General features: G+C 47.7%; 1 protein-coding gene across 1 annotated transcript in view; it reads right to left on the reverse strand.

Moving 5' to 3' along the window:
* Nucleotides 1-14,124, reverse strand: part of LOC119461646 (dystroglycan 1-like) — a 40,501-nt gene continuing 26,377 nt past the window's right edge. Inside the window, exon 4 of the mRNA XM_037723010.2 lies at nt 1-6,231. Within this exon, the coding sequence (XP_037578938.1) occupies nt 3,464-6,231 (2,768 nt within the window). The 3' untranslated portion in view covers nt 1-3,463. The remainder of the gene's footprint in view (nt 6,232-14,124) is intronic.

The following is a 14,124-nucleotide window of genomic DNA, read 5'->3' on the forward strand; positions in this document are numbered from 1 at the left end:
TTTCAAAAGTCAACACATTTATTGACGTGAAACTCTATGAGTTACATTATACTGACTTAGGATGATTGTAAGCCGCCCATGCAACACACAGCTCCTGCTGCCAGCATGCCAAAGCACGGGCAGTCACATGTTGCACAACAAAGTAAAGACAAATAATTCAGTGCACATCAGGAGGCAGTGCTTGTTCTTTGGCAATTCTGTACTGCCAGGCTTTCTGATAGCAGGCATTCCCATGCGTTCCCGTACACTTCATCCATCCACACATACGTAAATAAAACAACCAGCCCACCGGAGAACACAACCTAAACCCAATGCACTAGCAACCAAACCATATAAAAAAAGCACTGCCTAGGCTTCAAGACGCATACAAATAAAGAACAGCAAAATGCAGGCAAGCGACAATGTCCTTCTGCTACAAGCCAAATCTGACAGTGACAAACTTGCACTTCATTTTTTTTTTCGCTGTACCAGTGGCCCCACAGCCAATGGTTACTTACGGCATCGGGAGCAGAGAGCACTCACACAGTCATGCACTTAGGTGGTAATGAACAGCACTGGGGTTGTATTCTGAATTGATCATGTTTAGGGACATCACTTTGAGCGTTGCACTGAGTGGCTAAACAAGTGGGTGCCGTGTTGGGTGTCATCATCATCATCCCTTCGCAATTGAGTGATAGCCAACCATGCTGCATGTAGCAGAAACTGGATCGGAGCAGCCAACAGTGGTGGCGCTGGCTACCTCTCCATCGCAAAAAAAATACCACCAAGCACAACAGTGGGCAGAAGACCCACCACTTGAGTGAGGCATCACATCAGACATTACATCTTGCAAAAGTGAGAATATCCCTGCAATGGACCAATCTAGAAAAAGGCCTAGGCTTTCTGTACATTCAGTGCAGCTCGATGCAACATAAAGCTCATGCGCAGCCTGAAGAGGCTTGCAGCCAAATGCTTAAGTTCTGCAATATGTGTAAGCCCTTTGCAGTTTGCAATTCATGCACCTCAATCAGTAACAAGGAGCATCAGGGACACTGCTTGAAGTAACTTAGCAGTCCCAGAGTTCGTCACCGGGGGCCACGTTTGCTCACACTGGCACCTTCCCATTTTTTTTTCACGCCGATGAACTGTCGCAGGCACAGAGGCCAGGAATGAAGCGTGCAACGTCGGTGTTAATAACGGAATGACTTAGCTGCTCTACCATTACGGCAGGTCCACTTAACATGTGGCAGCTGTGAACATTCCTGGATAAAAGCACTTAAAACCGGATTTTAACTTGTACAACGGTTCCACAAAATTAAAAAGATATAACCACTGTAGGCGAGCTTAAAAAATGTTACGGCTAATGATCACTGAGGTTAGGATACTCTGTGCTAAGGCATGAAGTCATTAACAGAGTGTTGTGTCACAGCCATTTGACAGCGCAATCTGCCATCAAGGGGGGTCTCGTAAAATGCCATACATCAGCAATTGCTGAAGGTTCCCTGCGAGTATACGTGGCAGCAATGAGGAGCAGCACCCTCTGTGAGCCCCACTCCGTGACTGGCATTGCGTGGCATGCGATACAACAATTTGAACAGTACACATTTAAAAGTCACCAAATAGTATGTTACAGTGGTGAACGCGACGATGTAACAGTGGTTCCAGACTTGCTAGACATTGGTTGTTAGTGAGCAAAAGTGCTTCCAGGCGCTCGTAAAAAGCTGGTTAATGTGTAGGCTTATGTTGCACCACACAGGTATACCGACACAAAAAAAAAGCACGAAGGGCCCTGCCCATGTACAAATTGAGGACAAACATATATGTATACATAATATATATAGTATATATATTAACGATGAACACAACTAGACTCCCTGATGCATCAGCACCTGGTCCACACAATGCATGAAGCACAATAAAAACTTGTGCAAAGATTCCACGAGGCTGCCATGTCATTCAAGCGTCACAAAAAGATGAGCAAAACCAGAGACAAATGGACCCTCTTCATAAGAGTAAAGCTAGCTTTCCAGCGAGGCAGTCTGCCAAGCTAATGGTGGCATAGTCATCTTTGCAAACACCACAAACGAGCAGCTCACTTGTCTTATGACATGAAAAATGCAAACATGGCTCTCATGATAAAACCCTGCGTCAATTGAACTGTGACTGGTGCCGCCACTGCTTGGGCAAATGTGCAATGCCATGAAGCTTACTTGCAACTTGCGAAAAGGGTCAAATACAAATCTGCTGCAGAGTGCACGGCGTTTGCAGTTGGACTGAAGAAATCAATTCATCATTTCCTCTCCTATAGAGACACGAGTTGGCCTTCTGACTCAAATGTGTGCCTTCCTAAAATAAAAAAGGTTTACACAAGAAAGCAACAAATACAAGAAATGCCTACGCCACTCTCCAAGAACAAATGTAATCAAAAGTCCTTATGCGAGGGAGCCTGCCAACGACACTGAGCGCTTCAGTGCCCAGAGCTCACTCATCGTCTTGCTGAAGCATGATGCACACAGAGACAGAGAGAAAATATGAATTGAACACCTGTTGCATGTCCTTGTTCAGGTGACAAAAGTCTATTTTTGCCTGCAGAAGTCATCTTTGCTTTTCAAAGAAGAGGCGCAGAGGGAGAAGAACAGCGACAGGAGAATGCACTTGAAGGCTCCGCGAGATGCCGCTCACTGGCACGACCTGGTTGACGGCCACGGGTATGAACAACACACCTTGCAGGGCAAAACAAAAATTGGGGAGCCGGAACACCACACGGGAGAATGGGACAACAGGGCCAGAGTCGCCAGGGACAGAGCCCGGCCAGTGTATTTTTGTTTCTATCTCCTCACTCTTGCGATTCCCTGTAAAGCGCCAGCGGAGGACACACTTTCACGGCCAGCTGTGCTCCTGTTTCAGCTTAGCTAGGACTATAGCAGCCGTTGAGAAGACAACCACAACAAACAACTTGCACATAAACACTTCAGATATGTTACTTCTTAAGCTGCCTGTGCTGTCAACTTTCAGCACTTTTACATTATTTTGATGGCAATGAAGACAACCACATTTCCTTAACCTTCAGCTGAGTTTCACATTCTCTGCGACCATGCGTCTGCATGGTCTTCATGGTGAAATGGCAGTCTCATCTGTGCTGGGCCTTTGCAACCAGCTATGCTCCCATCTCAGCTCATCTTTGACAGTATTGACCACCAAGTACAAGTTCACGCCCTTGGGACAGCCTTCATTCGATACTGAGAATATTTGCATTTGTTTGCCTTCTGTCTATGCCATTCTTGCAATCTTTTACTTTACAGCAAGAAAGACAAGCAATAACTTCTATTGTATCTGATTGGCTTCGCTTGCCTTGCAAATGCGCGCACGCAGGGAGCTCCCATGCATCAAACTGATGGCCACCTCTCACACTTCTGCCTCAGTCTGACCTAAGCTGGACAGGAGTACAGGCTCAGTCACACCGTGAGAAAAAGATAGTCTAGTACTAAGGTGGGACATACGGTGGCGGCTGCCGGTAGGTCGGTGCAGCCTTGGGCCGACGGTCAGCGCGACCCGATGCGAATGGTGGCGTTGGATGCTGGTAAGGTGCAGCACTGTCTGCAACATCAACTCCTCGAGGAGTGATGGCACGGCGTCCCGTCTGTGGAGTGGCCCCACGTGGGTACTCAGGCGGTGGAAGAGGAGGTCGCTCTTCTTTCATTATTACCGGTGGCTTGGCCGGATCTGGCTTGTCTTCCAGTTCATCAGCAAATATGATAGGGATGCCTTTGTTGATGAATGTACTGCTGTCTTGCATGCTAAGCTTCCCTTTGCGCTTCTTGCGGTACAGTAGGCAGGCGATAAGTGCAGCCAGCAGAAGCATTGCTGCAATCACAGCTGCCGGAATGATGGTGGTTATGTACACATCATCGTCATCAGCTGGTGGAATCGTTTCCCCAGGAGGTGGTGCTGTGGGTGCTGCGGCTGTTCCCGCTCCCACGCCGATGGTGGGTGGAAGGCCTTTGTCCATGCACAGTCCCAGAGGCATGGTGTCTGCCTTGAGAACATGGAACTCTGGACGCATTTCTTCTATGAGCCGCTGTGTTAACGTCTGGTTGTCATGTACCAGACGTCGCATGAGCTGAAGGATAGTTTCTGTTGGGCATGGTTCATAACGAAGTGTGTTATTGGTCCAGGCATACACAACTGAGCCTTGACTAATGGTGTTGACTGTGATGAACCTGGGGTCAGGATCGCCATACAGCTGCGCCAACTTCCAGGCAACTAAGACCTTGCGGCTGATGTTGCGACTGAATGCTTCGAAGTCCTCTTTTAAGTGCAGGCTGAACTCAACAGCCCACTTCATTTGCGCACGGGGCTGCACCAGAACAACAAAGACATCCGTGACTGTTGAACCGCCACTGTCTTGGGCAACCATTTGGAACTCGTGCCTGGGAATGTCCACATCCAAAGGCAAGCCATACAGTTCCTGCGTCCGTGGGTTGAACTGTATCCATGAAGACTGGGGCAGTTGGAGACCATCAGCAGAAAGGAAACTCAGCGCCAAATACCGAGTGGTTCCGTCTTCGTAGTCATAAAAAGTGTCATCAGGAATGATGAAACGCAGGATTTCTCCTACAGTGGCATTGATCTGGCCAATAGGGTTGCGTTTAGTGGGCACTTGATTGTTTAGAGGAGGTGCAGCCGACGCTGGTGCCTGGCAGACACCAGAGTATTCTACATGCACAGACTGGAGTTTGAGGTTGCCTAGAGCTTTCTTGAATGCTGGCGTTGGTCCTCCAGAACTGTCAACCATCCGATCATACAGTGCTTCCAGCTGTTCTCGTGGGCAAGGGTGCTTTGGCAGCGAATCATTGGTCCATGCAAGTGTGAAAGGATCGCTAGTTGCTGCCTGCACGGTAATCTGTGATTCATCAGGGTCCCCAAAGAACTTTGCGAGCCTACGCACGGCAGCAATCTGCCAGTCCAGGCTGTTGACATACTCCCACCGCTTGGGTTTAAGAGTGGCATTGAACTTGTGATGGACTGCTCGTGCACTGGTGTGCTGCCACACATTGATCTCAACTAGGTCGTGCACAGTGTCTCCTTCAGCATCCATGGCTTCCAGGCGGAAGTAGTACTTGCCAATGTTGTCATCTAGTGGCAAAGCTGACAGCATCTGCTTCTCAGGGTCAAACTGGATCCATGAGCGGGGTTCAATGGCTGTACCTGCCGAGGTAACAAACATGAGCTTCAAGTTGCGTGTGTCCCCATCCTCCGCATCGTGGAAGGCATCTTCTGGGATCTCGTAGCTCCACACCTTGCCCGCTGTCACAACCAGCTTCTGGAGACGCTTGTTCAACGTGGGCCGTGAGTTGCCGGGCTTTCTGGTCACGGACGGCTGAATTGGCGGGCTCGCCGATGGCTCAGGCAGCCGGCTCGTGGGCTCCACAATGCCGGGCCCAAAGGTTGGCGTTGCCTCCAGCACACCACTTGCCTCCCAGCCAGTGACGGTGCGCGTTGGCCGAATTGGTGGCAGTGGTGGAGTGTGTCCTGGGGGCAGTGCTGTGGGCAGGGCCACCACGGAGAGCGTGGGCGATGGGGCAATGACCCCATGCCTAGCATGGTCACCGTGGTGGTGCCGGTGGGCATGGGAAGAAGGTCCGTTCATCACGGGCGATGCCATTGTAGGCACAATGCGCGTTTCAGGCGTGGCCATGGGCTGTTCGCTCACTTCCATGCTGCTGCTGCTGACCAAGGTGGGAAGCACTGCCGGCAGAACTGGAGTGCCCGCAACGTGATTGCTGTGGGCCCGCGTCTGTCGTGCCTGCACGCTTGACACATGCCAGCCGACAACTGGGTGTCCAAGGATTCTTGACAGCGTCCCGTCTCTCGCTGCAGTCTCCAGTCGGGCCAGTGCAGCTGCATGGGCTGCTTCAACGTCGCTACTGCAACCCACGCGCCACCGTAGTCTAAGACCCTGCGTGTGGCGTAATCGGCTGTCACCGGCTCCGGCCAGAAGAGCTGCTTCATCGTAAGCTGGCTCGCCGGGAGCCATCGGGGAGAGGGTTACTTCGTTGGTAGGAAAGCCAAGAAATCGAGCCAAGCCAGACAGCAGCTGAGCTCGTGCCAGCGGAGCTGCATGGCTGGCATCGGCATCGACTGTGAGTACTGCCACAGCCACGGGGTCTCCTGGCCCGCAGGGACCTCGCGTTGCGACTCGTTCTTCATCAAGCACTTCGACCGAGAAAACGTCCTGGGCTTGTGATTCACCTGTAAACAAAATCATGTTGTACAACTTCTATGAATAAAACCGAGCAAAAGGCACATGAAAAGAAATAAAAAATCACGATCAAGTACGTAACGAAAATTGGCATTCTACTGTTAGCGCATGAAGCAGGTGCACAGGAATGCACACTAACAAATGTTGAAGATGCCAAGGCACAGAAACATGCTTCCTTCTGATGTGCTAGTCAGCCTTTACTAAGATTCGTGCTTTTTTATGTGTTGGTGACCGTAGTTTGCATATATTTGCCAACAGAAATCTCAGGATAATGCATGAGCCTTTAAAACTGTGGAGGCTTTTATGAAAGTGGGTGTCCCAGAATATCCATCTTATATTTGTGACACATACCAAAGAACACTGCACACTGCACGAGGAGGCTGCTTTTACAGGCCACAAAACAATAAAAATATTTATGTTACTGCTTCCTGAGCACTTATAAATAGGTACAAAACCTACAAACTTCTGAAATCCTAGAGAGTTGCATGATGTTTGGTAACATTTAATAGCAATAGGTCAACTTCAAAGAAAAAAAATCAACTTTACAATTCTATATGTAGCTAAGAAAAGGTGCAAATGGAACAAATCTATACTTTTAAAAAGTAGCGTGATTTCCAATAATATGCCAGGTTACCTATATTTTTGAAACAGACTTATTGAAGACCTCCTGTAGTAGATATCACAATTCTGTTACATTAGCTGGATTATTTGAAGCAGACTTGGAAAGCAAACTACGGTTAGCCATTTAAAAAATATCCACGATTACCTTTGTCATTATTCACAGTAATGTACCTGTCCTAACTGTGCAACTTAACCTGAACAGCAATGACATATTATCTATTCAGCAGAAATCCCATGCTTAGATCTAGTTACGAGAAATTTGTCTTCAAAATTTGTGGTGTGCATTGATGTTAACACTTATCAGCACAGAAGATTTGAGTTCGTTGCATTGAGAGATAGCATAATTCATGATTTATTGTGGATCATGAAATTCAGGCCTCGTAACATGATCAAGGAGTCAGCAGCTAATAAAGGGAGAGAATAATGTTGTGATAGTATTAACGGTCAGGGACGGAACTGGGCAAAGCCATTAGGAGCACCTCTGGGAGCAGATAAATCTGACTGGTTGACTGATGAAGTTCAACACACCGCAGCAATGCTGGGGCTATGAAGGTTTTAACCACCTGTAAAAAGGATTTTCCATTGCATGTTCTGTTCTGCCAGGAATCACACCCACGGCCTGATGTTCACCAGCAGAACACCACATCCACTGAACCAGTACCGCACCCAGGATCTCTGCCAGGGGTGGGGGGTTGACCATACCATCTAAACAGCACAAATTTCAATTTCTTCACGGGAAATTGTCAAAAATGCACTTTTTACGAATGTGCAGACGATTGCGCGTCTTACATTTTAGTTGCAGTACTCAAATGCGCAAGGAAAGAAAAGGGGTTAAACAAAAGGGGGGGGGGGGTCAAGTCGGCCTCAGGGGGGTTACAACCCCCCCCCCCCCCACCTTCGGTGCGCCACTGCACTGAACCACCGTAGTCTGAGACTGTCTGAGACAGTCTCCCGAGATAGCGAAAAGCGGGAACTTACCAATTTGCTTCTCTAAAGCCATGTTATACAAACAATACTTAACTTACGATTTGCACACAAATGTCGCACACAAAGTCACTTGTGCTGTGGAATGGTCTTTGATCGCAACGCTAATCCTGAAGGCCTGTGCCATCCGGACTTGAGACCAGGGTGCACCTCTTGCGCTTGGAAGTGCTTTTTCCAAGCTTTTATTCAAGATAAGGTAGAAATGGTCACACCATGGAAGCAAACTCACCTGTATAGATACGTGCCATGCCGCCATCAGCACACTTATATTGCGAATCATGCATGAACATGCACTGCCGGGTGTCCGTTGCAATACCAATAAGACGTTGTTTAAACAGCAGAGTGTCATACATGGCCGTTGTTAACGAGCCAAATGCCAGGTTTCTGAACCAGTTGTCCTCGCTTCTCGACCGTCCTAAAAGGTCGGCGCGGCTACGCTACAACGCCCTTCTCCTCCGGCCTCTGCATCCGGCCTCCACCCTTCTCCTCCGGCCTCTGCAAAATGGCTATTTTTTGACTGCCGACACTACAAACACGCTGCTAGTTTGGAAAGTGGCTTTCAGCTTGCTGAACATACGAGTCCATTCTTACTCACGTGTAACTGTGCAAGCACGAATGAAACACATTCAGCGCAGACCTGTGAATTACACAGCGATGAGTCTGGCGTGCCGCTGCCAAAATGGTCTTTCTGCGAAGTGCGGATGTGGTGCATGGTGGTTTTGCTAAATTCTAACGGTAATGTAAAAATCTGTCTAAGTGGACGTTGAGGTCGGATTTGTCCAGGCCACTAGCTTAATCCTAAAATTCTGTTTGCGGAAAGCACTTCTCTACAAGATAAACACGGCGGCGCCACTCGGTGAACATATTGAGTCTCATCCACACTTTCTTGTGGAACGCGTGTCGGACTGGGACACTATTAGTGCACCTGAAGCAGAGTGCTGATCTACTCTTCCCGATAACGAATGGCAGCAGTTTGCACAAGCCATCCATGTGCGCAGCGAGCAAAACCGAGACGCTCACTTTTCCTCCATGGCATGTACTGCCCTTCAGATTCAATATCTTGTCTGACAGCATCTGCCAAAACAGTGCGATTTCAAATTCGTCAGCATTAAATATTTCAGACGGCACGCGAAGTGATCGCATCTCCGTTGGAAGCGCATTTGCAGGGGTGCGGAGTGGCGCAGTGTTCGATTCATCGAATGTGGCAGTGAACGGGAGTTCGATGTACACGTAGTACATCGCTATACTTTTGTATTGGAAGTTCAAGGGGATTTTTAAAACTTTTCGATAAGGACAATAATTTGATATATCAGAGTTTCATATATCTGGGATCGACTCTACAGCTCAGACCACTTATAATGTAACCACATATAGTGAAGGACCACATATAATGCAGTCTCTTATGACTGGTTTATCTTCCCATAGAACTCAACGTTTATCTATACAGCTTTTAATGGAGCCGCACGAAACAAAATACCAGTTTTATATAATGTGGTCACTGGAAAATCAGTCAAGCGAGGCGGCAGGTTTGAAAGACAGCTCTTGCTGTGTGGCTTAAAAAATGGCTATAAGAAATTGACAGACGTTTTTAAAGTCTGTAAATGAGAAAAGAATGTTTTAGCACACTGGTGGGCAAAGACCACGGTACACTGTTTGCTAAATCTCTCTAATAAAGAGTGATTGGCACCTGCAATACAGTATTCTTCTTGCATATACTTTTTTAGCAGTTTTGGTTTCCAAGTCCTGCAGAGCTTAATTGAGCTTGTAGCTTAATTGAAGCTCCTCACAGCCATAGCCTCCTATATACTTTCTGTGCCCGCGCAATCACTCCGGGAGCGCCGTTCAACCTCCTTGCCTGACCTTCTCACAGATCGCCCGCTAGGGGCGCTGATACCCGAGAATAGTTCGCTAGCCGCCGTGCATAGTTAAAGGCGCGAAAAATTGCGTGTTCGCGTCTCCATTAGTGTCAAATCGAGACAATATTCATTTGCCTTTCCTGCCGACAGTTCGCTGGTTTGCTGAGAGATCACCACCTTTCTGCAGCTGTCCACGGCTGAGAAAAAAACTTGTTTTCTGCCTTCGATTGAGGCGGTGAGCTGCGGCAAGGTATTGAAGGACTGTGGCTGTGGTGACACTGTCGGTGCCTCATTGAGGACGTCTAGCAGCAACACAAATGAGAGCCTTCCGGCCGAAAAGAAGACATCGTGGTCATGAGTGGGTTATGCTACTTTAAGTGATTTGACGGGGCGCTTTGCGAGTTGATACCCAGTGGTATGGCGTATTGTTGTGGACCTGGATGCACCTCGTACAGTAAGAGAAAGGTCCCGGGCATGTTATTTCATGAAATTCCGAGTGATGAAGTACTTCAAGAGAAGTGGCTCAAAGTTGGAATGCATCAAGCGTGGAATGCATCAGATACTTGCTGAGAGAGATGCACTTTTGATGTGTTCCGACTAGAAAGTTCTCGTCTGATGCCATTGAATCTTTTTTTGGGTGGTTTAGAAAGTCAGCTGGAAGCAACGACCAGACAGACGCACGAGCAGTTTTGTGCAGAAGAGAAAAGTCTTCAAAGAAAGGCATTGTGTCAACATCGAAAAGCAGCAATGTGATGGACACGGAATACAGCACATGCTCATCGCTACGCGGGCAATTGAGCGTAAGCAGCACTGGTCAACCATGTTACCCGGCACAAAGAAACACTTCGTTCGCCAGAATGTACAGCACTAGCGATGGTTTCCGGATACCTGTCGAGAGCTGTTAATGAGCGGGTGTCTTGCAAAGAATGCCTCACTTTGTTGACAAAGCCCAAGCCCTCGGCACCATCAGATTCTCTGATTAGGCTTCAAGACAGAGGCGGTCTTGTATCCGTCAGACGAACTCATAGTTGTGCTGAATTCTTTACACAAGTGTGTTGAAATAGTGCTCGCTAAGCGAAGAAATTTTAAGCAGCCGCTGAGGGAGGCTGTCGTGAATGCTGCTGAAGTGCTGCAAGAGCGTGAGCTATTCAAGTGTTCAGTGCCTGAGCATCACGAGAAGCTGTTGGAGATCATGCTGACAAAGTTCCTTCTGCCCTCTATTCACTAATTTTGCCCTGAAGATAACGGTCAAGAACGACATTGCAAAGTTATTTCATAGAAGCCCCTGTCACGAAAGCTCCACAAACTTTAAATCCAAATGATGGCTATAAAAGTGTTTGTTGAGCCGATATTGTTTTTTTTCCACACTGACATACAAAACATATGTAATAATAAGCAGAAGGAAAATGAAGCTTCATAGTAGTGCTGATGAGAGCTCTGGTTTTCCTTTTATCTTTTTTTTTGTCTGCGGCAGAGGCAATTCGCAGTTGCCTGTACGCGTCTGTGTCGACGCTAAACGCCCGCAGATGTTGTAAAATGATAGAATCGGCACCAACAAAAAAAAAAAAATAACGTGACATATAGTTATGCTACAGCGCACGCCGCGGTAGAGCGTCCTATATTTCTATTCTGTGGTAGCACCGCCAACTGGTGGTGAGTGATGGAACCAGGCGCGACGACCGATTCCCTGCGTTCTCTGCGACGATGGGCAGGCATGAAGTATATAGGAGGCTATGTTACAGCTGTTTCGCACGAAAATGTGTATTAAAGACATAAGTTATGTTGGTAGGATTATATGACACCTGGATTAAAGATATTTTCGTGTGGTTCCGAGAAAGTCATATAATCGGGATTCCACAGTAGTATTAAATGCGTAAGCATTTCTATGCCTACCCAACGAGGAAACCTGTCCCTCCGTCCGTGCCATAAGACTACAGCTTTCAAAATAGGGCCCGTAGCAGCAAGCCAATTGGCCTTCGTGCTGCCTCTCGCTTGAACGCAAACTAAGCGGCGAGAACACAGCACACACAAAGCTATCAGCACTTGGCACACTCTGTCCTCATCGCAGATCGCTTTCAAGATAGGGCCCGCACGGCCGCTCCATACACCGCCGGAGTACGATTGATCACGGTTCGACACGGATGCACAAAGCACTAAAGAGTGAGAACGGCTTATAATGATAGGAACGTCACCAGTGCACAGGACGCCGCCACTTGCAGTAGTTTGCTTGCGTCATCAATCCACCTTGCCCTGCCGTCCGCAGCAGTTCGTGTCGCCGCAGCACTGTCGTTTATACTTGTTGGATCAAGTTTCATAACATTGATAATGACACCGGGTTGCGGGGAGATGAGCAAGTGGCACAATGCTTACGCATACTTAGACAACTCCCAGAGGAGTTCCTGCGTGAATTTTTTATCCATCTACAAACCCACATACCCCACCATATCCCTGTCGTCCTTATTTCGTCTTCCAGGGCCGACGCTTTTCTGAAGACAGCAGTTGCCCCCATACTAGACGTGGCTGATCACTTTTGGTTGTAAACATCTTCAAATGAATCGTCTTTCCCACGTGGCAAGCCTGCTTCAACGACTGCTTTGCTTTCAGCAGCTGCCAATAGACGGCGCCACATGTATGTGCTCGCACTGCCTTGGCAACAGCTGGCTTCCCTATTGACAAAGGAAAATTCGCTTTTTTTTTTCTTGAAAACCAGGCAATTAAGAGTGCCAAGTGTTATAATGAACTATCCGGACAATAAAATATAACCTTTCGGCAAATTTTCAATACGGCAAAGCAGATGTAAACATAACATTACTTTTTTTCTAAGCTCGAAGTGAGGCGAGCAAATGCGGCTGCGAGTCCACTCCTTGCGTCCAATGAGGCACACGAAATCAGTCCACTTCTGCAGTTCAGGGCCAAAGCAAAAAACTAGGGGTGTGCAAATACCGAATAGTAAATTTCTAATCGAATATCAGAAAATTTAGCACAACTTTTTATGCTTCCAATTCGTTTGCAGAAAACACAGTGCTGCAGATGCTCAGGAGGCTGATCACATTACGTAACAAGAATCTTGCTTGCTATCAGTAACTTAGGTACCTATGAATCGAGATGCACAGTATGCTCTGCTCTACCAAGTAATATGCCAGCACTGATAACTCAGTGCATATACGAAGGTCCAGAAAATATTTTTTATTGACATAATGTCTGTCAAATAGAATTAATCTGCTTTTTTTCCCCTCTGAAGCTGAAGAATTAGTGAAGTTGTCCTAAATACCAATGGGCTTTTCAGTTTAATAATGGGCTATACTGTGCTTAATGGAAATCTTCTATTACTTAGAAAGTATTGATTCCCAGTTTGCTTCCAGAAAATAGGATGGTTCTTCAATCTTTATGGCAGGTGGTTTCTGTGAGTTATCATGAACTCATTAAGGTCAATGTGTGCAACAGACAAACACAGGAAATGCACATCACGTCACTCAGCACTGCGGGCATCAGCGCGTGCGGTCGGCACTAACAGACGGTAAAAAGTTCTCAAATGGGGAAGCTCATCGAAGCTTATTATGACGTCAGCACCCCTCCCTCCCCCCCTTTTTTTTTGTCCATGCCCATCTGTCGCTTGTGTAAATGCAACTGCAGCCGTGGGTCTGTGCACTGTCACATATTTTCAAGCCCGCCATGTAAATCCACACTTAGTCTTGTGATGGGTTGCTCGAAGCTATGAAAAGAGACCATAGTTCGCCTACAAATGGTGTTCAGTACGAGGAGCCACAGTACAGTGTTTTATTTTGCAAGGATGGCAGCCGCCGTGATCAACAGCCATCCCGTACACTCGCTTTCACTGACGAGGTGGTTTGTCAGCTTTCTGAGCGTCCTGCGACCAATGCAAATAGATCTGCGCTGATTCGGTATGAAGCCGTAACTTTAGTCACCGACATCCGACGAGGCAGCTCTGGTTAAGCCGAACTGGCTAGACAGTGCGGCCAATGGTGTGACCGTGACGAAAATTCGCCGCCGGACGATATGATAACGGACTGCAAAACATTGCGGAAAGCTTGTCACTAATATGTTCCTACAAGTGCTTCATTAGTTATTGGTCGCAACACTGATTGATGGCCATTGAAGTGCGTTCGGGTCTGTGCTCAACTACTGCAAGCACGTATGCATACTTTGCGTGTGGAGTCGTGGGGGGAAGACGACCCAGTGCCTTGCGCGCAGTGGAAGACTGCGCTTTCTCCATGCCTCCTCCCTTGCACGCGCGAAATCAAGCTATGATCCTTGGCTCCCCCTCGCACGCTTTCACTCCCACCTACAGCACACAGCGCGCGGCCACGGTGTCATCGCATCTAGACTCTCTGCGGAACATCACGGCAATGGCGGAAATGCGCCTGGAGTCTCCATATAATTGCTATCGCACTAAAAAATGGA

The sequence above is a fragment of the Dermacentor silvarum genome, chromosome 8, assembly GCF_013339745.2.
Source record: "Dermacentor silvarum isolate Dsil-2018 chromosome 8, BIME_Dsil_1.4, whole genome shotgun sequence".
NCBI classification, from domain to species: Eukaryota; Metazoa; Arthropoda; class Arachnida; order Ixodida; family Ixodidae; genus Dermacentor; species Dermacentor silvarum.